This window comes from Antedon bifida, chromosome 10 (genome assembly GCF_963402885.1).
Source record: "Antedon bifida chromosome 10, ecAntBifi1.1, whole genome shotgun sequence".
NCBI lineage: Eukaryota > Metazoa > Echinodermata > Crinoidea > Comatulida > Antedonidae > Antedon > Antedon bifida.
In genome coordinates, this window is record NC_136235.1 from 3038559 (window position 1) to 3065283 (window position 26725).

Consider the following 26725-nt stretch of genomic DNA (forward strand, 5'->3'; position numbering starts at 1 on the left):
TATACAGTGTGTTTATGCAAACTGAAAGGTGTGCTTTGTTACGTCAATCTTAGTTGGACCAAACTTCCCAGTTATAGAGTAAGATCGGTTTCATATTTTTTCCCTTAACATTTTAATTAGTTTAGTTTAGTTTTCTGAAGGGTTCTGCTGACAGCTTCTTATCCTCTTTCTTCCCAATAAAAAAAGCCAACTTGCTTTACCTGCCGCCATTCTCGTTCGGACTCTGCTGTCTGTCTCCTGATACAGGTGAATTTGGTTTTTATCTTTGTTGACAACAAAATTGAATTTAGCGAGAAGCCGTTCGATGTCATCGATGCTGCGCTAGTTGATGTCGAGAGGTGAAATCAATGTCATCAAGATATTACACTGAGTTAATAGTAGGTAGGTGACAAATAATAATGGGCTTAACCTGTCTCTCTGAGGTGTACCAATATTCCTTGTGAAATCTGCCTTTGATTATTGGATTGAGACTTCTACATCATGAAACAAAGCAGCCCAGTGGAGCAGTCAGAAGACTACTCATCGTAAAGCCAGTAAGTCAGCAACCAAGCCACAAGGCTAGATGTATATTCTACACATTATTCTTTACCTAGCCTGTATCAAGCGAGCAACTATCATATATTTCTAAATTAAATTTAAATAATTTTGTCTAAAACCTTGCTACTTAAATCAGAACAGAAACCACATGGTACAGTCTATGTACTAACATATCTTAAGACTTTCCTATATTTAGGTACCGGTAAACCATTTTGTATTCACACAATTAACACTCGTCACTATCTTCTAATTCTTCAGCGGCTAATGTTAACTCATTCTTCTTCAACTTTTCGATAAATGGTTCCAATTTGTGTTTATTTAGGATACCCCTTTGTTCAAGATCCAATATCACAGTCCACTGATTGCCGTTGTATTTCTTGGAAACCTTCTCTAGGTTAACCAGTGTTGTTACATTGCCTTCTGAAAGTTTGTTACCGAAGTTAATCAGTTTTTGTCGATACGGTGTGAACGATTTTACCTGATCGTCGGCTTTTTCGTAAGTGTCCTTCAGCAGTTTGTTTTCCTCCAGAACACCCTGTTTACCAGTGACATTGATTACGTCGATGACAACTTCAAAGTTAGTAGCAGTAAGATAACCGGCGGATTGCATTAACTTAAACACCTCCATTGTGCTTTTAGCCTTCTGTAGATCGTTGAAAGGTCGTATCAGGTCTTTGCACAACATCTTCAGCTGGTCAAGTGAACCGTATTCATCATACCAGTCTGACGTATTTACCAGCATTTGCTGAAATTCTGTTTCGAATGATCCTGTATTATATAAACACATATATTTATTAAGTTGTTTATAGGCCGAATTCACTTTTGATATTGACGATGGCTAATTTTTATTATTAAAAAAGTCATTGTAAATTACCTGGGTTTTGACTCGACTGTGTAAATGGTTCTGCGTCGGGCCGTTCTGTACCTAAAAAAATATTGTTCCATTCAAAATAAGCATTAATATTACATAAGGTGGACGTAAAATTCGTTACATAAAAAGCCGAATAATTGTACATTTTTTTTGATAATCACCTGTTAAAAACAGTTTTCTGAAGCCTTGTGTAACCATTGCGTTTTTTCCACATGGAACAGTCGGGTTGTCTAAACATCGTTGTAGATCATGGAAATGTAGCTTGGAAGATTCACACGCTATGCAGAGCACGGACAGTTTGTAGCCGACTGTACACTTGGATTCCAAATGCTTCTGTAGAAAGTCTAAAACCTACGTGATAATATGAATGTTTTTTTAATTTGTGTTACCGATGTTGTGTATCATTTTAATCTTAATTAGGTCAACAGCATTAACATCAATCCATTGAACGATTGCCTTACCTCTTTGCAAAAATTTGGTTGCGGGCTATCTATCAGCCTGGTAGTACCTCTCTCATCTTTGCTAATTTCAACTCTGCGTGTTATTTGAAACTATTGAAAAACACAATAGTCAATCATCATGAATTATTAATAATTATATCAAATTTGCTATATTTGTAAATTAGAAAAGTATGTTAAGCCTGAGCAATTATAACATCTTACACAATTTAGTTTGTATGTGTGTATTTACCATCATTTGTGTTAATATTATGCACATCTTGCCAATTACAGGATGAGTAAAATTATATCTTAATTGAGGTTTATCATCATGTAATTGGCAAATGATTGCTGTTTAGTGTGTGTTAGAAACATTCTTTGTACGTATGTGCTCAGATTTTGACTTAGAACTTTGGTGTGGTGATGATAGCCAAAAATAAATAGGCACCTTCAATGCATTAACTTGTCGTCTTCTTTGCTTGCTATCCTCTTTATGTTCAACGGCACCAAAACTGACAACGTGATTATCAAATCCAAAATCACTACGATTTTGGTATAATTGAAAATCATCACTTCTCCTCCCTTGAATCTTCGAGAGGTGTAAGAACTCAACAATCAACATGTGGTAGACGGCGTCAGGAAGAAAGTCCATAGGTTTTGGAGTAGTCAAATAGATCGACACCATGTTACTCGAATCTTCCTTTACTTCCAAAGCATCGTCATTAATTTGTATCCGAGAAGGAACCAGGAACACTCGGTCGCTGTCATTTTCTCGTTCCTCTTCCTATAAAAGAGATTTTGTTCACTACTTATTATTGAATAAAAAAATTGTCTCCCGTTGCTTCCGCCATTGAGGCCTATTGTAAGATAATTTATGTGACTAAAATGTTGTAGAAATTGCAGAATGTCAGTAAGAATTAGAAGTATCCATATTGAAAGCAGCAAACTGGCTATTCACTTTGTTCATATTTTATTTATAACTCCCAGTGTAAATTCATAAATGGTTAAGAAGCAACAAAAGCTCACCGTCACAGTTTGCGTTTCGAATACAAGTTGAAACATCTTCAATATATCTAAGAAGATATCCAAGTAACTTTCATCTAATTCAATCAATTTCCGCCATAAATGACGTACTAATTCCTCTTCCAGAATTCCCTGAACACTAAACCTTTCCCATAATTGATTTAATCTTGACCACTATAAAAAATAACATACTACAAAAATTAATAGATAATTAATATAAATCATAAAACCCATGTATAAATTACAATATTATATACATACAATGCATACAGTACTAGCATTAGTTCATTGTATTTTGATCAAAATATACTATTTTTTGGATTCATGTTTATGCTTAGACAGTCTTAATAAAGGCATGCAGTAACAGAGACGTCAACACAATAAATGGCTTTTTAACGTTATGATAATTCCATTTTTTTTTCACATCTCATTCTAAACAAGGTTGACAAGATGGCAACTTACCTTTCCGCCGATGCTGTCTGGTATTTTGTCAGTGAAGATTTCTGTCACCATTTCAACCATCGTTTGTAAATTTATTAGCACTACATGCTTTAATTTCTCTTCATTCTTAGAGTACAGGATATTACCTGTGTCATTCAGGTAGTCCAGAACCATAGTTAGTTCTGTATCAGCAATTTCACATTCATTTGCGATTTTGGTTATCTAGAAGAAGGTGGTAATAGAACACTTTCAATAAATGATTTTTGATAAATAAACTACATATTGATTTTCGAACGCGCAATCAACTAAACATCCTATACGTCTCGTGTTGCGCGTTCAACACTGGACACAGGAATGAACAACCACATATATAAATTGCATTCGCATTTTAGAAGTGAAGGAGACAATCTGTCACACTTCCGGGTCATAAATACAAACAATTTAAATCTCTTTCCAGATATTAAATTACTAAAATTTTAAAAACATAACTTGATTGAAAGAAAAACATTGCGACGATTATTTAACTTTAAATTACAATTTACCTCATTTAAGGACAAAAACAGCTTTGTTTTACCAAGTTCTTGAATCTTGGTCTGGAAATCAACCCATTTGATTGGAATCTTTCTTTTCATCTCATTCATGAAAACTCCAATTCTTTTTTTGAGTTTCTCAATTCCTCTACGAGATTTGCTATCTACCATGTATATCTCAGGATCTACGTGTTTTTCGTATGGTGTGTCTTTGATAGCTTCAAGTATTTCTTGACCCATAGCCTCAATCTGTAATATCAAACATAATTAAACATGTATTCACATAACCAGTACAATATACTGTATATATAAATTATACTATAAGTCCAATATGGTCGATGAGAGAATGCAGTTTCTTCATATTGATGGCACCATTATTAAATGTATTACTGATAGAAATACTATGTTTTGAATTAAAATTCATTACAGCGTTGATTCTAAAAATATGTTGCATCTATTGGTGTAAAATGTATTTCTAATCTTAAAATGTATTTCAAACAGCATTATCTTTTGGTGATCTTTTAATAGTATTCTTATTATTTTCATTCATCTCTCTTTTAGGGTAGAGAAAGTGAAGGTAAAAAAGCTAATCCTCTCAAATCTAAATATACATAACTTACCTTTAAAATAAATGTTATCAAGCCTACGTCACTTACCTTGTCAATTTTCTCAGCTTCGTTTCTTCCTTTAACTTCGTCTTTGTGAGTAGCGACTAGTATAATGGGCGGTAAAACTACACCGTTTAAGCTTCTCTCTATGCTAGGCCTATACCGCACCACGGCGTATTCATAAATGGACCTTATCCAGAAAACAGTCATTCCCAAATTCGTCATTCCCCAAAATCCCTGAAAACAATAAATAACTGTACAATAACTATAATCTACAGGCACAAGACATTCTAAACAGCTAGTCATATATTACCACAAATTAATTTATAATTACTTTTCAAACGGTAAGAAGAGGAAACTTCGGCTTGATAAGCTAATGTCAACCGACTAACTGGGGCACAATGGCTGGGAGTAACAACTTTCTTTTATAATTCAAAAAGAAAACAAATCGTAATATAAAAATTTACACAATCTTTTGGAGCTTTCTTCTTGTTGGTACTTTGATTTACATCCCTTATTTTTACCATCTCATGGAGTCCATCTACTGCACTGAACACTACAATGTAGGTAACGCCTCCTGTCAGGAACAACTAAACGGAATAAAGTGTACTGTAATAAAGTACTTAAACGGAAAACCACACAAACAACACTGATACCTCCCGCTTTTACCTAAACTTGTTATCTATAATATGCCTAAAAGATAAGTCATATAAAAGACTAAATATTTATTTAACTTTGACCATGTATTGTATGCTACTCACTCGGTGTGTTATATAATATGTAAGCTGCCCTGCATAATCCCAAATGCTACTAATATTCTGAGGGTTAGTAGTTCGGCTTGATGTCTGCTGCTTGTCTCCGAATGCCCAATGAATGAATTTACCAAGCACACCAACTGTCTCACCGGTGTTTGCCTTAGTGTCAAGTTCATCACTGATTTTATTAACAAGTAATTTGTGAAATTGTTCAGGTAACTTCTTTTCCAGTGTATTTCCTCTGTCATCTAAGGCAAATACAACATTATTTGTTTATTTCTATTTGATCATTAAAAATACAAATGATAATAATAATACTAGTACAGCTAACAAATTGTTCAACAATACATGATAATTCTGATCGTAATAAAAAGATAAAACTGACAATAATAATTATACCATTTTCATCTAGATTCAATTCCTTTGTATCTTCTTTTAAAACATCCTACGAATAATCAAAAAAAGATAAGTTAAAATTTCGTGTAATTCTTCCACAAATAATACTCTAATAATTTGTAGTAGAAGAAAAAAAGTACCATAACTTCAGTCGGTTTCTCTATCTGATCAATTTCGCTGGTTGATGTCGAAGGTGTGCTAGTTTGTCTCTGTAGTAATTGCTTTGCCACATAGTCTGTCACTGCTTCTTCTCGTATCTTATTCGATAATTGAATTACTATAAAAGACATAATAACGTTACATTACAACAACGTAATATCAAGGAGGAACCTTCTTTCAACAATCAGGTTTATAATACCAATCTACGGTTAGTCAATTAAATCCCTTGTTTTACTCAAACTTTTCCACTTCATTGATGTTTATTCAAGCTTGGTACATTTTAGATGGTATTTTACCATTATCATTATATTATTCCAGGTGGTAATCGGTATATTTTGTTTGTGTACCATTAATTCCTCACACTGAAGGAGATATGACTACCGAAATATGTATGTGTTTTGTATGTATACAGTATATGTTAAAGCCACCAATACATTCTGATAATGGTCTTCCATCGATGCAATGTCATGCTATATAGTAGTAATGAATAATTTTGGACAAATCTGTTTCATTAGTTCTAGTTCGCAATAAAGAACTAATTTTGAAAATAACCAACCAAGAAGCTGTTGTTTTACAATAACAATATACTTTTTCAATACCGTCAATATTGTGTTCCTGCCACTTTTGGTAATCGTCCCCTGACGCTTCAACCAGTGTGTTTGCGACAACTATTCCGTCGGTAGACTTTTCCTTGGGATCGAATCTAAACGATAATAAACATTACTAAACAGTCATAATATAATGTTTACGTAATTATTATTGAAATTAACTGTGTCAAGCATGTTGACTGTGTGCTTTACAATGGCAAGGCCAATTTACACAGACGAGAGGTAAACGGTAAGTGGTATGGTAAGCGGAAAACCGCGTAGGTTGTCCCATTTACACAGCGCGCGGAATTCGTGAGCGGTGTGGGGGAAAGTAGGTGCTTGTAGGCCTCGAGGCTACTGCATGTTGCTAACACGGCCCGGACTAGAATAATATGACTCAGTATGCCTAGAGCAGTAGCCTACCACACACAGACCTATATTTTAGAGGGACGTGTTGCCTAATAGGCCTAATGTCTTATTTTTATGCAAACAATCATTCACGTCGTATTTGTTTGTATGAATAATAAGAAGCTCCAATACTAGGCTAAGCCTGCTACGGCACTGGTAGCCTATTTATTGTCTTCTTGGACTCGACGGACTAACACAAAAAAGTTATTGATAGATGACGTCACATCAATCATGTCGTTGATTGGCCAGAATCCAAAATTACCGCGAGTGATCTTGACAAAGTAGAATCCTGTTAAACAGTTTAGAGACATTTTTGGTACATGTCTATACTATGAAACTCAAGTATAGGCTTTCAATTGTCTTACACATAATTCACTAAAATTACTAACTTGTTCTTATGTTAGATCTTGGATTAAAATTCGCTATAAAATCTGTACTATTAACGATTGAAAGAATGATTCTATACGCAATAAATTCTGAATTATTAACATATTTTACCTATTCAGTAGAATAATCTATACATATCATAAACAAACATACCTTTTTCCAAGAATAGCTTTCACGCAACTTGTTTTGCCAGCTCCTTCTTTCCCAAGGAACATACTTCTTGAATTGACTATTGTAACTGTACCATTTTGTAGAGCCTCTTTGAAAACTGCAGTTGCTTCCTTACCTCTTGCTATTATTTCAGCTGGAACTGGACTCTCTAAGACACAAATATTGATAATAAATTATTGGTGATGCATTTATATTATAAAAGTAAAAGATCATTTTTCCGGAAATAACAAACTGTTATATTAAATTAATTGTTCAGACTGTAAGCATTTGGACCAGTGGTATGATTACTATGTAAGAATTAGCAATTGTATATCAAATGTTTAATTTATTAGGATGCGTCTTTAAATCATGTTAAAGCTTAGAATCAAACATAGAATAATCAGTAATAAATAAATGCCTCAAGCACGTCATTATACTATCCATATCATCACTAACAACTTATCTTGTTGTTTGCTATGATTCAATGACTGTAGTTATTTAGTGTCGTTTTTGGATCCAGATTTTTTAATTGTATAGAACTTTTCAAGTTTAAAAACGTTTTAATTCTTATTTTTTCCAGCAAAATGGCACAATACCACATTGATAAACCAGCTTATCTTGAAGTTTTCATGATTCAGTAAACGTTTCAACAGGATTTGAATTACCATCGGTTTAATAGGTAATAACAAACCTATCATGGACAGTTACGCTTGTTTTTCTCTTTTGTGGGAGCAGCCCACTTTTATTGCAATGATAAACAATACGATAAAGGTTATATCTGTCTATCTATCTATCTATCTATCTATCAATGAATATTTAAGTGATATTACACAGTCTGAGGTTAAAAGATAATAGAAAATATTTTGATATTTTGTTGAAATCTAAATATGATAAAACAAATAAGTATACAGAGAAAATTTATATTACAGAGCTAAAACGATATAAACATTGATATTCAATATTAAAAATTGAGATTCGGTAAAATAATGATAAAATGGATTGCATTATAAGATTATGCTTTGTTTGTTACGTTTCATTGAACCTCATGTATTCACACACCTACTTTATATTTTCCAACAATACCGTAAATTAACAATACATAACAATGTCAGGTGTAAAAAATCTACTTGCCTTCCATAAGTTGTATGAGCTCTCCTTTCTTTTCATTTTTAGTTTTTTCATCATACTTTGAACACTTATTTTCATTATACAGATCAATCGGTGTTTTGTTACCCTAAACAAATAATAAATGCAAACATGTTTACAAAACTATTTCGTAATCAATTAAAGTAATCAATCAAGTAAAATAAATTATTCGTTATAGGGCTAGCCTACTTATAATAGTTAAAACACCAAATAGTGTTAATTAATAGCATACAGTAATACTTATAAATATAAGACCGATTCAATTTAATAGGAATACACAGTTTGGTTTCTGCAAATTATGTAAGCCTAACAATCATAAAGTAGAAAATACAGACCACTTTTTATATTAATGTGCAAAACGTGCTACTATGACAGACTTACATTTTAATTCACGTATATGGTCTTGTATATTTTGGGTATGATCATTTTTGGACATTTTTTCTAATGGTACTATTGAAAAGCAACATTATGTACTACTTGATGACCTTTTAATATTATTTCCTTGTAAACAATACTTAACTACTGCATAGAGGTATAGAAATACTATACTAAGAGTGACCGCCCATCACGTAAATTAATAACTTTAAGTACTATTTATTTATTTTATCTACATTATTAATAAATACTTTTTCTAATAGTTTCAATATTTGATAGTCTTGAAAAATTATCTACATTGATTTAAGTATTTTGTGGCTGCAATACTAAATTTATTTATTTAAATTTACCTACTGATCGTTTTTATTAATTTTTTAATTGTTATGTAATTTATTTTTGTAACTGCATTGTTAATGTTAGAACGCACCGTTGCATAAGCGTATGCCTCTGATCCAAAAACGTAGTGTTCGAATAAAGTTTGACTGAAACCATTATTTTTAATAATCGGATGTTAATGCTAACGGAGAAACAGGTTATATTCAATCACCGTGTAATTTTATTTTAAATCTTTCTATCTGTGAATCTCACGTTAATGACTTTCATCCTCATCATACTGTAGCTTCTGTACTCAAATTGAAGTCTAGCTAGCTACACAACATTTAAATACAACATTTAAATTATGCAATCTACTGTAATCATTAAATAAAATAAAAAATCATTAATTTATTATAATTCTATAATATTGATGATTACATAGTGTGTTCCAATTGAACACGATGCTCCATACGTCATCAGGCAGATGGCAGTATCATGATGTTGCTTGTAAGTTAAAGCCCATGATTCGAGACAAACATGCAATGGTGTGTAGCTAGTCTGTAATTAAATAGCAAAATAGTAAGTTAATCAATGTCAATAACGTGTTCTATAACTATTCACAAGAAAACATACCCCTATAATTTTAATATTTTCGGCACTAGTTCTCTATTGTACGTACGGGCAGAGATTAATCTGATAAATTAGTGTTGTACAGTGGATTGTGGAACAGTTAGGGATCAATAACACTCTTATAAGGGTTGAGAGTAGATGGAAGAGAGGAAGGCGTACATGAAAACGATTGCATTGTTATTTAATCCTAATTGCCTAAAGGTCAATTTACACTAGAACGATGACGATCGACGATAAAAAGATAAACATAAACAAAAGAAATTAGAAGATTTTTCATTCTGTATATAAAATAACCATTTATGCTGTCTTTGACGAAAATAATATTGCTCATGTCCAATCAAATGACGTCATGATTAGTAAGAGCAATAATATCGTACCGATACAACGTACTTGTACGTTAAATACGATGAATAGAGTCAAACATGCAATGGTGTATCGCTAAATATCTGTAATTAAATAGCAAAATAGTAAGTAAATCAATGTCAATAACGTGTTCTATAACTATTCGCAAGAAAACATACCCCTATAATTTTAATCTTTTCGGTACAAAGTCTCTATTGTAGGTACGGGCAGAGTTTAATCAGATACATCGGTGTTGTACAGTCGATTGTGGAACTCTTAAAACTCTTATAACGGTTGAGAGTAGATGGAAGAGTGGAAGGCGTACATGAAAATGATTGCATTTTTAATTAATCCAGTTTTAATCGCTTAAATGTCCATTTACACTAGGACGATAACGATCGACGATAAAAAGATAAACATAAAACAAAAGAAATTAGAAGATTTTTCATTCTGTATATAAAATAACCATTTATGCTGTCTTTGATGAAAATGATATTTATCATGTCCAATCAAATGACGTCTTAATTAGTAAGAGCAATAATATCGTACCGATACAACGATGTTATTGTTCTTATTGATCATGACGTCATTTGATCAATCATAAATGGTTATTTTATAGTTCTAGAATGAAAACTTAGTTTCCTTTGTTTTATGTAAGGAAAGGGTTATGTTCATTTTTTATCGTCGATTGTTATCGTCCTAGTGTGTAAGCAGTCTTTAAACTACATACAATAATAGGAAATCTGATTTACATTATTACGTTGGTTTGCTTATAGAAATGCATTTACATAGAACATATGTTTGTGACCATGACATTAACACATTATCTTATCTTATATAACCATATAGCATTGAACGTCGATCGTCTACCTTTTAAATGTATTTCAAAGCAAGTTGTTTTATTAATGTGTACTCTACTCACCGTTCCTACTGTATTCACGTGTTTTCTGTTTCGTTCTAAGACAAGTTTCAATGCGATCGAGTACCCTCTGTCTGATAAGCAATGAACAATAGTAGATAACCACTGTGAACAACAAGATTACATAAAACAATCGTCACATATAAAATAACATAACGTATAACGATACTCAACATATTTGTTTTAATTAACTGTCTTCAGGTCTGTGCACTGTAGATAGGAAGGACAGAATTTTTACTGTTTCTGAAGTTCAACCTACACTGGGAAAGAGTATGTACTTCTTTTCCATTAATAAAAGACCCAACAACGAAGGGAACTAAACATATATGATTTGCAAGATTAAGGAGGATGTCCAAGATCAAGGTAAATCAATGTATACGCAATAGTTGTGTACTTTTCTATATGATTGTCCTTACAGTTGACGAGTTGGTGTATTCCAGGCAAACATCTGATGCTTGAGCAATCAGCTGAATTACTAAGTTTTCTGGAATATAATACCACCACACACTCCTCATTAATAACGTTTGATTATACTAACAAGAAAAAACATACATAGTATTACATTAAAGTGACTCATTGCGTATATGGATTATGTACAGGTTTTAATTTGTTTTGAAGAGAGACATTAAAAATAAATAATTATGCATAAAATATATACTATCATCATCATTATTGAATTATGAATATCCTTTGAATTATAATTTTCTTTTTCCTTATTCTTAAATATTTTATTAAGAAAAAAGCGTACTGTTGTGAATAAAAATTGTTTTATATTTGATATTATGATATTGTATGTTGATGTTGATAATACATATACCTACCTATCTATTGTGTAAATCATTATTATTGTATGGAATATAACAGTTAATTATATCTCAACTGAGGATTATAGTATGTATTACTATTTCAGTACAGCTATTAATTACTGCTTCGTTCTCACGCGTAACCTAGCCTACGCATGGGGCATTGTTTTATGATCGCCAAACCCACGAAGTATTGTCTTTTGATCGCGATCCCACGCGCTTCCACGAAGCATTTTTTTTTTATCGCGTTGCCACGCGTTCCTACGCGTTCCCATGCGATACGACGGGAAGGTATTGTTTTTGGATCGCGATAATACGATCGGCTTTGTTTTGCTATGCCTACGATGGAAGGTCTTGAATATACACCATTATTACCAGCTATCAAAAGAGAATAATGCCAATATAATAACCCACCTTGGATCGACGAATTTTACACCTACAGCTAAGCCCGAGTAGGCCTGCCTTCCCTAGCTACTACAGGCCTTGTTGGCTAGGCCCAGAGCCTATAGCGATTGTTAATATTTAAATATTGATAAAAATGCTTCGTTTCATTTCGTCGTACGAGAGTTTGTCTAGAAAAATTGATTTAAAACAATATCTCCCAAAATAATACTACGATTGCGTAAAAAGTAATTATAAATATGACCCTATACGAAGGAATCAGCCAACACCGCTAAAATAATAATATAATAATATTCTTTGAATAAAATCAAATAACCTATGACCCACATTAAAGAGTGCACCAACTGGTAGCGAAAAAAACAAACACGCGAAACATCGGTGGTCGAGCGAATTTCATTATCACATGTGATAAAAACAACGCAAATCAAACATGTTAATACAAAAAGTTGGCCGTGGCCCACTTCACTGAGGTTCACCGGCCGCACGAGTGCCGTTAGGCAGGCCCGTAACCAGGGGGGATCCAGTCAAGTCGCCCCATCGCAAAGTCGCCTCATACAAAGTCGCCCAATACAAAGTCGCCCCATCGCAAAGTCGCCCCAAAACAAAGTCGCCCCGGCACAGTCGCCCCATCGCAAAGTCGCCCCATTACAAAGTCGCCCCAACGCAAAGTCGCCCCATCGCAAAGTCGCCCCATCGCAAAGTCGCCCCATCGCAAAGTCGCCCACGGTTTTATTTCTGTATGATTATGAAGCGCCGCCGCTAGTAGTACGCTGTTTTAATCATATCGGTTGCGTTTGATATCGATTGCGTTGTTACTTTGGTCGCGCTAAATGTCGCATACATTATAATGTTTATCCTATTATATACATAATTTGTGTTTTAATTTTTATTTTACAGGTTTTAATGGAGTGATGTGCTTTTTAAAAATCATTAAAAAAATACTCCCTTGTTTGAAAGTTCTAAAAAGATTATCCCTGATTTATAGTTTCGAAAATGTTAATTTAATATGATTTTAAAATTAGTTACCAGAGCCACAATTACGAATCTTTCTTCAACCTACGCGTGGATACCAGCTCAATTTTTAGGATAATATAATAAATGTATAAATGTGTAGTAGGCCTTCGTATAGATTTACAGTAGTTAAAACAATAACAGTGTTGTAAGACAATGAGTGTTATAGGCTACTTGATCATTTTGCATTTATTGACAAGTTATGTGTCTTAATTTTATGACTTTTCAAAATGAAGAAAAAAAAAAAATTTCATCGCCGATATGATTGTTTTACATGCAGGTATTTTAGTAAAATTTAAAACGCTACATATTGACCATGGAAAAACCATCGTACAGTATCGTGTGCGTGTTTTTTAAAAAGGGGAATCCCCGACGGTCAGCAGAAAGACGTAGCAGCTGTGAGGAAACAGATACCAGAAGGCGCAGCTCCGATTGGTTTCAGAGTTTCAGATGGCGAGTCGCCTTTTATTCAACAGCACAATGATCATTTTACTGAAGAAATTCTTTTCAACCCTTTTGGTTATAGAACATTCTAATTATCATGCCTAATAAATATCCTCATATCGGGTGTTTATTTAATTTTAATTTAAACAAGACAGAGACACGGAGTAATACGTACACGGACGTACGACGAATACACACACGCACGTCATCATTTACGACATATAGTGGTGATATGATGCAATTTTATAATGGATATAATGATGGGATTGCCTTTCAAGGCTTACAATCAATGTTCATTGTAATACTATGTATATAATAGTAAACTGAATGTTTATAAATAAATTGTTTTACGTAATTTGTTGCATATAAAATAAAAGACACAGACGCAGCCTACGTTTCCTATAAAATATTTCACATTTAAATAATTATGTACTGTTAAATGACATTACATTATGCTGGATAATACTATAATCTTAAACTATGTTTACAAATTGTCATTTTTTAAGGCACACATCTTTCTCATCATACTGACCTGTAAAATAAAAACAAAAATCAATTATTAATATAGGCCTAATAATAATAAATATTCATCGACCAAAGTAAAAATAATCTAGATAGTATAACATCATTTTATCGCGACCAAAATTAAACGCGACCGATTTCGAACGCGACTGATATCATCGTAAAACTCCGGCGGGGTTTCCCCATCTTCAGATGATGCGTTGTAGTGCGACAACGGCGGAGTAATTACGGGGGTTTCCCTCTGGTAAGCTAGCACGTTAGTGCGACCGCGGAGTGATTAGTCGGGGTTTCCTCTCTGATGATCGGGGTGCGTGACGATCGTGTAACCTGAGACTACATGGCGGGACTTCCCCTTTTATGCATACACGTTCCGTGTTATTTTGTGTATCATTGCGACATTTTACGCACTTGTAAACTATTTTTTAACGTTTTGGGGCGACTTTGCGATAGGGCGACTTTGTGATGGGGCGACTTTGCGATGGGGCGACTTTGCGTTGGGGCGACTTTGCGTTGGGGCGACTTTGCGATGGGGCGACTGTGTCGGGGCGACTTTGTTTTGGGGCGACTTTGCGATGGGGCGACTGTGTAAGGGGCGACTTTGTATGGGGCGACTTTGCGATGGGGCGACTTTGCGATGGGGCGACTTGACTAGCATCCAACCAGGGGTGGGGGGGGGGGGTTCGGGGATCGTACGACCTAGAATTGGACGACCGATAACACGAAACCGACGACCCCTACAGCCTAGCCTAGCCTAGGCCTAAGTGTGGTATAACATCCCGAAGCCGAACATAGCCAAATATCTTTAAACCATACCTTATATAATACTCGCAAGCAAGCAATTGATTGAAAAAATACAGAAATATCGCCATTTGATACTGAATGTGTCGACACGAACAAACGAACAGATATGGAACGCCAAGAGTGCATCATTAAAACTGCATTCGACTCGATTAGCACACGAAATATCATAAACATGGCAAACCAGGTCAAAACGGCCCCTTTTTCAGGGGCGGGTAAGGTTTGCTCAGTGGAGTGGTCATGTCATCGTTAACCCAAATAATCAAATCAAATCAAATCACCTTACCCGCCGCTGAAAAAGGGGCCGTTTACAGGTAATATAGGCCAAGTAATTATACTGCATGGCATGCTAGATTGGTACTCTGTACGAATTTAATAGCGTATAGCGGATGTGTGGTACTTCGTTGATTTTTTTTTTTTTCTGGGCCTATAGCTAGCTAAGCTAAATAAAAAAATATCGGGCGTAACTGCTGTATTTTCAATCATTGTAACAACACATAACAATAGACGCGTGGCAAAACAATGCCTCTCGTAGGATCGCGATCAAAAAACAATGCAGTTCGTAGGATCGTGATCAAAAACAATTATACCTCGTAGCCACGCGTGGCCACGAAGCTGGGGCGTGGGTTACGTTGCAGTAATTTTTAGCTGTACTGATACATCAATATAAATCAAATTTCATTAGAGTTTAATTTTAATTCACGGAATTTAGACAAAAAGTGTCATTATTTAACGTTCTACATGTATGGTCAGCAGAGACAGGCCTGCCATATGATTTATATACAAAACATTAAGGTTGAATCCAAACAAGGCAATCTTGATAGCTTTGTTCCAAATAACATACATGTTTCATTTGTATAAATTAAAACATTTTTTAAGGCTAATCATTTGATATAAAACAACAACCTACATCGTCTGACATAGTATTTACAAGGTGTGGTTCGGATGCACACAGTCGTTCAACTTCTGGCCATTTCTTTAAAACAATAGCTTTCCACAATTTGTTCCTGTTAAATAACGTGTAAACAAAACATAAAGCTTGTCAGAAAAGAATGAATATAAAGGTGATCATTGAGCACTTGTTGGTTTTATTATTATTGTTATTATCGTATAGAGTATATATTCTATGGCACCAATCAGCACCATTAGCATATACTGTATGCATCAGGTGATAGGATTGCATATATCAATATTTTGCGGTCATATTTAACGTATGTGCATGTTTTTTTTAAAATTGAATATCAATAAAATTATAAAAATGATCACCTATAATTCGTCAAAGTGACGAATTAAATTCTAGTTATTATTGTTATTATCAATGAAAGGATAACATAGCTCGAGCGAGTGAGTGGCCGAGCGGTTAAGACAGTGGAACCGTAACACGTACGTCCATAACATCGGCAAGGTTTCGAGTCTCACTCGCTCCATGGTTCTGGTGGTAGAAAAAGTCATCTCGGATAAGGACTATAACGTAGGTCCAGCGTACACATCTGGCTCATGTGCACTTAAAGAACCTAGTACATCTTTCGAGACGAGTAGGGGGTTACCCCGGTGTACTAGTTCACACACAGTCACTGTCACAAACTCATCATATAATACACTGGGCCCTCTGGGAGAACAGTCTTAGACTGAAGAGGCTACCCAGTATAAAGAATAAATAAATAAATAAAGATCATACATAATTATATGAAAGGTGATCAAAATGAAAGGTGATCATAATGAAAACTGGTGATCAAAATTAAAGGTGATCAAAATGAAAGATTAACATGAACAACGAATCGTGAACTTACTCACTAGCCGGAATACTCTCCATTATTATTGTTGGTTTCGACAAATCTACATTATTTTAATTCAATGTGCTTATAAAGAACCCGCTCCGTCGTTAGCGTTGTTGGTAAGGTCCATGGAAAATCGACATTCAGATTCTATTCTGGTAAATTATTTAACGAACAAATGAGCACGACGGAATGCAACACAATTGTGACTCTAAAAATGAGTGGTGCATAACTAATCAAAACTTGTTATTCTTTTCAGATCTAATCTTAGGTACATTCTGTATAGGGAGTTAGTTATTATAATAACAATATACAATAACGTAAGCACTCAGTTTACTTGTAGTTGTTGAGTAAAGAATGAAAGTGCCATGTTTGTTTGAACAGAACATCATACAATGTTATGAATAGCTGGCTTATTTGAATTACAGCCATGCATTTTGCTTAAGCTGCCCCTGCTAAGCATTTTGTATTTCTTGTTTGGTATGTTATTGAATACTGTATTGATATTATGATAGTAAATGCATGGTTATGGTTAATACAGTAGGTTTAACTTTTATTTAGTATATTTCTCATTTGTCAACAATGGGCCTACGTCTAAAAATTCATTGGTATTTTGTTAGTATTTCCCTGTGATATTCCAAACAATCTTTAATTTATCAAACAAGTTATAAGCACCAACGAGGAAAGGTTTAACAATGACAAGTGTTCTTTATAAAGGTTCTATAGACCTATACTCTGTATGTTGGGGGCATTCTAAAAAATGTATTCATAACAAAATACATTTTGTATGAAGTTGATGAAGCCATCCGTGATACCTATCCGTTGAAAGCACCAACGAGGAAAGGTTTAACAATGACAAGTGTTCTTGTTTGTTATAAAGGTTCTAGACCTACTATGTTGTATGTTGGGGCCTTCTAAAAAAAGGTTTTGTTGAGTTTGTTGTATTTCCTAGTAACACCCAAGTCATCTGGAAACGTTAATGATGCAACCAGGGAAGAGCGAAATTATAAGTGAATCATTGGTAATACGAAACACTGGATGAAGGTGGACAAATAATATGTTTATACCTGAAGAACTTGACATAAATATTATGTCAAGGCAATCTTGAGATCCAAAACAAAAATTGTAAAGATAATTAACAATTTCATTAAATGTTTTGTAGAATGTCATCATCCATGCCAACTATTTTAATGTTACAGAAGTTTCTGTAAAACCTTGTCCATCGAGCGACGATGGCAAACTAAAATTAGGCTTCATAAAATTAGCTATATTTCTTGATTTTCTTTACAATTCAGCAACTATCGTTTTTTTTATTTCATCTGAATTTTTTTGTTTTCAAAATCAATCATGGTGGATTATACCCAGCCCACTCACAAAACAAAAAATATCACATCTTGTGTTTACTAGGGAAAAAATCTCTATGGACACACTCCCAATTACTTCACAACCCAATTCTCTATTCCCCCACCCCCCCCCCCCCCCCCACCCCACTTTTTTTTAATAAGAAATGTTTTACAACAAATAAAGCATTGAAGAAAGTGACCAAGAGTGGCTTCTACTTGATAATGTAGCCTCCCCTATATACCACTTTAGTTGAAATGTTTTAGGATGTACGCAACTGAAACAGAGATCAAAACTGGCTGAATTGTTTTGTTTTTCACTTTTAATTACTTATATTTACCCATATTTACATATTATTGTATCATTCAAAAACAATAAACTTTAATTTCAATGTAATAAATATAATCAGTATCCGATAATTAAAAAAGAATGGAGGAATTATTACCTTATAGAAAATAGTATTTAAATCAAAACAATCATTGTTATACCTTAATTGTAACGGTTGTTGTTATTATTGTATATACTCTAGATTAGGTTTAAGTCGACTATCATTATTTTCCAAAAGTATATAGATGTGATATAGTATCGCATTATGAGAGCGTTTTTAAATGAAATATCGTCAAATTGTAGGCCTATAATTAGTACAATTTTTATAAATGAACATGGTAAAATAACTAAATAAAACTAAAAGTAGTCAAGGTGTATAACAGTCACTTTAACGATAAAACTTAGATGCCCCATCACAAATAATGCTGAATCAAACCAATATACGTTATCGTGTAGTTTAGATTGAATTGATATTTTTCTCATGTGATTGGCATTTCTGGCTTTAAGCTATTCATTATTAAAATTGAAGTAAGTAAATACATCCATGCTACCTTATTACCGTTTACAAAAGCTACATGAAGATAGCCTATCCACTACAATGGCAATAAATCTATAAGAAATAGTTTGAAATATTGTAAACGTATACTCTTTGAATTTGTAACTTCTGCTATGGTTAAGTCATCTACATATTTCCACCACTTAAAATCAGGCCACATTATTAACAAAAAGGAAAAGGAATACAACCACATTTATCAATGTTGGTATTAATAATCTGATTAGTCAGCTGCTGCTACTTACTAATAACTGAAACTATAGATAGAGAACACTAATATTGATCATTTGGTAAATCGATCAATCGATCAAAATAAAAAGGTATGCTAAACAAGATCAAATGCCGGTGAAATATTATATGATGGTACATGATTAAGGTCGTACGACAGTTAAATGTGGCCTATATATCAAATAAAAGACAATCAATAGTTTATTATAACAAGATTAACACACAGTAGTATATTGTCAGAATGGGAAGAGAGCTTGATGGTGAACATTGGTGGAGAGAATAAAGAAGGAAAGCCTCGTCATCAAATCTTTACTGTTCCAGAAACTTACAGAACGGCCACTAATAGACCGTTATGGAGACAATTTGTTCATAGAGGAAAAACAGGCGAGAAGGGTCAGGTGATCTACATCATCAAATAAGAACGGAAACACCTAAACTGCTCAGTCGAATTAACCCAAATGTTTATCCGTTTCGGCAACCCATGTTTTGTTTAAAATTGACCAAGAACATGATTCTCGTGAACCAGATCTAGGTAAAAAAACAAATGTTTGACCCAAATGTTTAGTTACATATTTGACCCAAACCGAATTTAGAGTGTACATTTGGTGCATTTCAATTAATCTACAATACTATTTTTTTATTATTTTCAAATAAACCAGACATTTTTTAATTGGTGCTAATGTACACAGTGGCGCTAAATAATCCGTAGCTTACACGTTACCTTAATCACAAAGCTGATCAATCACTAAATAAATCACAGCTAATTTCTAAATCAAACTAACATAATGACAATTTATGCAAATGGACATGGTAAAATAACTAATTAAAATGAAAAATATAGTCAAAAAAAGTTAACCAATTCACCAAATATATAGTACACTTTACCTTAAATGGCCCAACATCGACATCCTGAATCAAACAAAGACATTGTCTTACATTTCTAAATCAAAGCAACATATAATTTCAATGAATATAGGCGCAGCCTATGCAAAGAAACATGGTAAAATAACTAATTGAAATGAAAAATATAGTAAAAAACCAATATACCAAAGCATTACCTTAAATTATCCACTTTGTATCAAACCATAGTAATTACATTTTACATCAAATTACATCTAATTTACTACTAATATTAATGAATATTATATATTTATGCAAAATGAACATGGGAAAATAACTAATAAAAATAAAAAGTATAGTCAAGAAAATAAGCTAATAGGCCTATACTACACATAGTATTGCACTACCTTTAACAACACATTTTAAATGACCAATTACCAACATGCTGAGCAAGCCAGGTAATTACGTTGTCATACATTTCTAAATAAAACTAACGTAATATCAATGTATCGTAATTATAATATTTACGCAAAGGGAACATTGTAAATTAATTAATTGAAATAAAAAAATAAATATATAAACATAACACCGTATTACCTTTAACAACAAACCTTAAATACTCACCACTAAAATGTTGTATCAAACCATAGTAATTTACATTGTAATACATTTCTTAATCAAAGTTACTACTAATATCAATGAATCGTACAGTATATTTATGCAAAATGAAAATGGTTAAATTATAGAATAAATTTACTGTGAAAAGTGTTGTTACATCAATCTTAGTTGCACCCCACTTACCAGTTATAGAGTAAGATCGGTTTCACGAGAAAGCTGTAGATATTCAGACTTTTTTTCCTTAACCTTTTTATTACTTGTCCATATTTTGTTTAGTTTTTTGAAGGCCGCTGAAGAAAGCTTCTTATCCTCTTTGTTCCCAATCAATGAGCCAACTTTCTTTACCTACCGTCATTCTCGTTCGGACTCTGCTGTCTGTTTCCTGATACAGGTGAATTTGGTTGTTGACAACAATATTGAATTTAGCGAAAAGCCGTTCTATGTCATAGATGCTGCAGTAGTTGATGTCGAGAGATGAAATCAATGTCATCAGGATATACTGAGTTGATAGGTTTTGGCATGTTCGAGGTAAGTGGCAAATAACAATGGGCTTAAGCTGTCTCTCTGGGGTGTACCAATATTCCTTGTGAAATCTGCCTTTGATTATTGGATTGAGACTTCTACATTATAAAACAAAGCAGCACAGTGGAGCATTCAGAAGACTGCTCAGCGTAAAGCCAGTAAGTCAGCAACCAAGCCACAAGGCTAGATGTATATTCTACACTTTATTCTTTAACTAGCCTGGTACTAACATATCTGGTAAGACCGACTCTTCTCTTTCCTATATTTAGGTACCGGTAAACCATGTTGTATTCCCGCAACACTCGTCACTATCTTCTAATTCTTCAGCTGCTAACATTAACTCATTCTTCTTCAACTTTTCGATAAATGGTTCCAATTTGTGTTTATTTAGGATACCCCTTTGTTCAAGATCCAATATCACAGTCCACTGATTGCTGCATTGTTTCTTAGAAACCCTCTCTAGGTGGACCAGCGTTGTTACATTTTCTTCTGAAAGTGCATTACCGAATTTAATCAGTTTTTGTCGATACGGTGAGAACGATTTTACCTGATGGTCGGCTTTTTCGTAAGTGTCCTTCAGCAGTTTGTTTTCCTCCAGAACACCTTTTTTACCAGTCACATTGACTACGTCGATGATAACTTCAAAGTTAGTAGCAGTAAGATAACCGGTGGATTGCATTAACTTAAACACCTCCATTGTGCTTTCAGCCTTCTGTAGATCGTTGAAAGGTCTTATCAGGTCTTTGCACAACATCTTCAGCTGGTCAAGTGAACCGTATTCATCATAACAGCGTGACGTTTTTACCAACATTTGCTGAAATTCTGTTTCGAATGATCCTATATTATATAAATACATATATTTAAGTTGTTTATAAGCTGAATTCACTTTTGATATTGACGATGGCTAATTTTTATTATTAAAAAAGTCATTGTAAGTTACCTGGGCTTTGACTCGATTGTTTAATTAATGGTTCTGCGTCGGGCCGTTCTGTACCTAAAAAAATATTGTTCCATTAAATATAAGTATTAATATTACATAAGGTAGACGTACAGTAAATCGCCAGTGTCAGTATTATCTTTCAATCAATCAATCAATCAATCAATCAATCGAACTTGGCGCCGTTATTCATATAATGTTCAGAGCCGCTTGAACAGGAAATGCTTCAGGGTACAAGTGAGTCTTTAGACGTTTTAAAAGATATTGATATTTTCTGATGTTTTATGTCAATTGGTAAAGTAATATTGAGAAGAGTTAATTAAAAATATTATTATAAAATCATTCGTTTGTTACCTGGCTTCGAACATTTGTGGATAACCCTTTTAATGGCCGTTCTGTATATAGAATCCATTCAATTACCATTGATAACATATACACACACCCACACACCTGGATTATCCTATCTGGCTTCAATATGTGTTACAGATGATCTAGACAATTCGTTACATAAAAAGCCAAATAATTGTACATTTTTTTTGATAATCACCTGTTAAAAACAGTTTTCTGAAGCCTTGTGTAACCATTGCGTTTTTTCCACATGAACCGTATTCATCATACCAGTCTGACGTATTTACCAACATTTGCTGAAATTCTGTTTCGAATGATCCTGTATTGTATAAATACATACATTTATTAAGTTGTTTATAAGCCGAATTCATTTTTGATATTGACGATGGCTAATTTTTATTATTAAAAAAGTCATTGTAAGTTACCTGGGCTTTGACTCGATTGTTTAATTGGTTCTGCGTCGGGCCGTTCTGTACCTAAAAAGTAATGTTCCATTCAATATAGGCATTAATATTACATAAGGTAGACGTACAGTAAAACTCGTTACATAAAAAGCCAAATAATTGTACATTTTTTTTTATTCACCTGTTAAAAACAGTTTTCTGAAGCCTTCAGTAACCATTGCGATTTGTCCACATGGAACAGTCGGGTTGTCTAAGCATCGTTGTAGATCATGAAAATGTAGCTTGGAAGATTCACACGCTATGCAGAGTACGGACAGTTTGTAGCCGACTGTACACTTGGATTCCAAATGCTTCTGTAGAAAGTCTAAAACCTACGTGATAATATGAATGTTTATTTGTGTTACCGATGTTGTATATCATTTAGAATTTCTATTTCTCATAGTGCGAAATATGACAAATTATTTCAATTTCAATCTTAATTAGGTCAACATCATGTACATCAATCATACATTGAACGATGTAGGTTTGGCTTGCCTTACCTCTTTGCAAAAAGCTGGTTGTGGTCTATCTATCAGCCTGGTAGTACCTCTCTCATCTTTGCTAATTTCATCTCTGTGTGTTATTTGAAACTGTTGAAAAACACAATAGTCAATCATCATGAATTATTGTTGTTATTATTCACGTTTAAAATTTGCTATATTTATAAATTAGAAAGTTCATAAAATGTTCGTAGTTAGACGAAAGAAATTTTACATAAATAGTTTGTTTTAAATGAATAAATTATGGAATTTTCGATATTATAAATGTGATTTACTGATAGAAACAAATGGTCAGAAGAGATAAATAATACTGGACTCTATTACGTTCATAGGTAGGCTTACTTTTGTAACAGTAACAAGGCAATATGTTAAACTGCGGCGCATTCGCGGAGTGCAAAAGAACGAGGTATAGTGTTAACAATTGACACTGACACTTTGCTAATGATTGCTAATATGCCTGGCTGCCAATGATCAAATGGGACTGCTAAGCCTGAGCAATTGTAACATCTTACACAATTTACAGTAGTTTGTATGTGTGTCTTTGCCATCATTTGTGTTAATATTATGCCCATCTTGCCAATTACAGGATGAGTAAAAATATATCGGGCTTAATTGAGGCTTATCGCGGGAGCATTATTTTTTTTCTATTAGGTGGAGGCAGAAACTTAAAAAGAAAGCACGTTAACCACCAGCTGAAGCTGCACTAACCTACATCATGCAATTTGCAAATGATTTCTGTTTAGTGTGTGTTAACAAATAGAAACATTCTATGTACGTAGGACTAATGTGAATGATGTGCTCAGATTTGGACTTAGAACTTTGGTGTGGTGATGGTAGCCAAAAATAAATACGTACCTTCAATGCGTTAACTTGTCGTTTTCTTTGCTTGTCATCCTCATCATGTTCAACGGCACCAAAACTGACAACGTGATTATCAAATCCAAAATCACTACGATTTTGGTATAATTGAAAATCATCACTTCTCCTCCCTTTAATCTTCGAGAGGTGTAAGAACTCAACAATCAGCATGTGGTAGACGGCGTCAGGAAGAAAGTCCATAGGTTTTGGGGTAGTCAAATAGATCGACACCATGTTACTCGAATCTTCCTTTACTTCCAATGGATCGTCTTTAATTTGTATCCGAGAAGGAACCAGGAACACTCGGTCACTGTCATTTTCTCGTTCCTCTTCCTATAAAACAGATTTGTTCACTACTTATAATTGAATTAAAAATACGTCTCTCGTTGCTTTCCTGTTTTATTTATACTCCCGCAATGTAAATTCATAAAATGTTTAAAAAGCAATACAACTCACCGTCACATTTTGCGTTTCGAATACAAGTTGAAACATCTTCAATACATCTAAGAAGATATCCAAGTAGCTTTCATCTAATTTAATCAGTTTCCGCCATAAATGACGTACTAATTTCTCTTCCAGTATTCCCTCGACACTAAATCTTTTCCATAATTGATTTAACCTAGACCACTATAGAAAACAACATATTTCAAAAATTAATAGATAACTATGAATCATAAAAACACATGTATCAATTGCCTGTAATAGACATACAGTACATACTAGCATTAGTTCATTTTATTTTGATCACAGCTACTATTTTTTGGATTCATGTTTATGCCCAACAATCAATTTATTTATAACACACTTTTTCAGAAGCAGAAGTTAGGCAGTAACAGAGATGTCAAAACAATAAATGCTTTTTATTGTTCGAATTATGATAATTCCATTATTGTATGTATCACATCTCATTCTAATCAAGGTGGGCAAGATGGCAACTTACCTTTTCGATACTATCTGGTATTTTGTCAGTGAAGATTTCTGTCACCATTTCAACCATCTTTTGTAAATTGATTACCACTACATGCTTTAATTTTTCGTCATTCTTAGAGTACAGAATATTCCCTGTGTCATTCAGGTAGTCCAAAACCATAGTCAGTTCTGCATCAGCAATTTCACATTTATTTGCGATTTTGGTTATCTAGAAGAAGGAGGTAATAGAACACTTTCAATAAATGATTTTTGATACATAAACTAGGGCGTACATATTGATTTTCGAACGCGCAGTCAACTAAACAGCCTATACGTCTAGTCTCGTTTTGCGCGTTCAACACTGGAACACAGGAATGAACCACATATAATATAATTTGCATTCGCATTTTAGAAGTGAAGGAGACAATCTGTCACACTTCCGGGTCATAAATACAAACAATTTAAATCTCTTTCCAGATATTAAATTACTAAAATTTTAAAAACATAACTTGATTGAAAGAAAAACATTGCGACGATTATTTAACTTTAAGTTACAATTTACCTCATTTAAGGACAACAACAGCTTTGTTTTACCAAGTTCTTGTATCTTTGTCTGGAAATCAACCCATTTGATTGGAATCTTTCGTTTCATTTCATTCATGAAAATTCCAATTCTTTTTTTGAGTTTCTCAATTCCTCTACCAGATTTGCTATCTACCATGTATATCTCAGGATCTACGTGTTTTTCGTACGGTGTGTCTTTGATAGCTTCAAGTATTTCTTGCCCCATAGCCTTAATCTGTAATATCAAACATAATTAAACATGTATTCACATAGACAGTACAATATATATTACACTATAAGTCCAATATAATCGATAAGAGAATACAGTTTCTTCATATTGATGGCACCATTATTAAATGTGTTATTGATAGAAATATTATGTTGTGAATTAAAATTCATTACAGCGTTGATTCTAAAAATGTATTGCATCTATTGGTGTAAAATGTATTTCTAATCTTAAAATGTATTTCAAACAGCATTATGTTTTGGTGATCTTTTAATAGTATTCTTATTATTTTCATTCATCTCTCTTTTAGTGTAGAGAAAGTGAAGGTAAAAAAGCTAATCCTATCAAATCTAAATATATATATATATAACTTATCTTTTAAATCAAGCTTACGTCACTTACCTTGGCAATTTTCTCAGCTTCGTTTCTTCCTTTAACTTTGTCTTTGTGAGTGGCGACTAGTATAATAGGCGGTAAAACTACACCGTTTAAGCTTCTCTCTATGCTAGGCGTACCATATCGCACCACGGCGTATTCATAAATAGACCTTATCCAGAAAACAGTCATTCCCAAATTCGTCATTCCCAAAAATCCCTGAAAACAATAAATAACTGTACAATAACTATAATTTACAGGCACAAGACATTCTAAACAGCCAGTCATATATTACCGCAAATTAAATTACTTTTGAAACGGTAAGAAGAGGAAACTTCGGCTTGACTGCTGGGGCACAATGGCTT

At 33.7% G+C, this 26725-nt stretch overlaps 1 protein-coding gene across 1 annotated transcript; it reads right to left on the reverse strand.

The window, feature by feature from the left end:
* Positions 1–763: 763 nt before the first annotated feature.
* On the reverse strand, positions 764–17141 carry LOC144854569 (uncharacterized). The gene is made up of 19 exons (XM_078712511.1): positions 17109–17141; positions 11433–11549; positions 11020–11121; positions 8421–8523; positions 7293–7458; positions 6357–6460; positions 5739–5875; positions 5602–5647; positions 5209–5450; positions 4915–5037; positions 4496–4684; positions 3852–4088; positions 3331–3531; positions 2872–3042; positions 2294–2629; positions 1870–1959; positions 1570–1759; positions 1412–1462; positions 764–1305 (listed from the first exon to the last, which is right to left on the reverse strand). The coding sequence occupies exons 1-19, from the start codon at positions 17139–17141 to the stop codon at positions 764–766; spliced, it is 3180 nt and encodes a 1059-aa protein (XP_078568637.1).
* Between the last annotated feature and the right edge of the window lie 9584 nt (positions 17142–26725).

Excerpts from the sequence above, each read along its gene's own strand:
- LOC144854569 (XM_078712511.1), bottom strand. The coding sequence starts at position 17,141 with ATGGCACTTTCATTCTTTACTCAACAACTACAA. Across the intron at positions 11,122-11,432 it reads AATACACCAACTCGTCAACT|TGGTTATCTACTATTGTTCA; the intron begins GTAAGGACAATC and ends TGTTGTTCACAG. Across the intron at positions 5,648-5,738 it reads AGAAACCGACTGAAGTTATG|GATGTTTTAAAAGAAGATAC; the intron begins GTACTTTTTTTC and ends GATTATTCGTAG.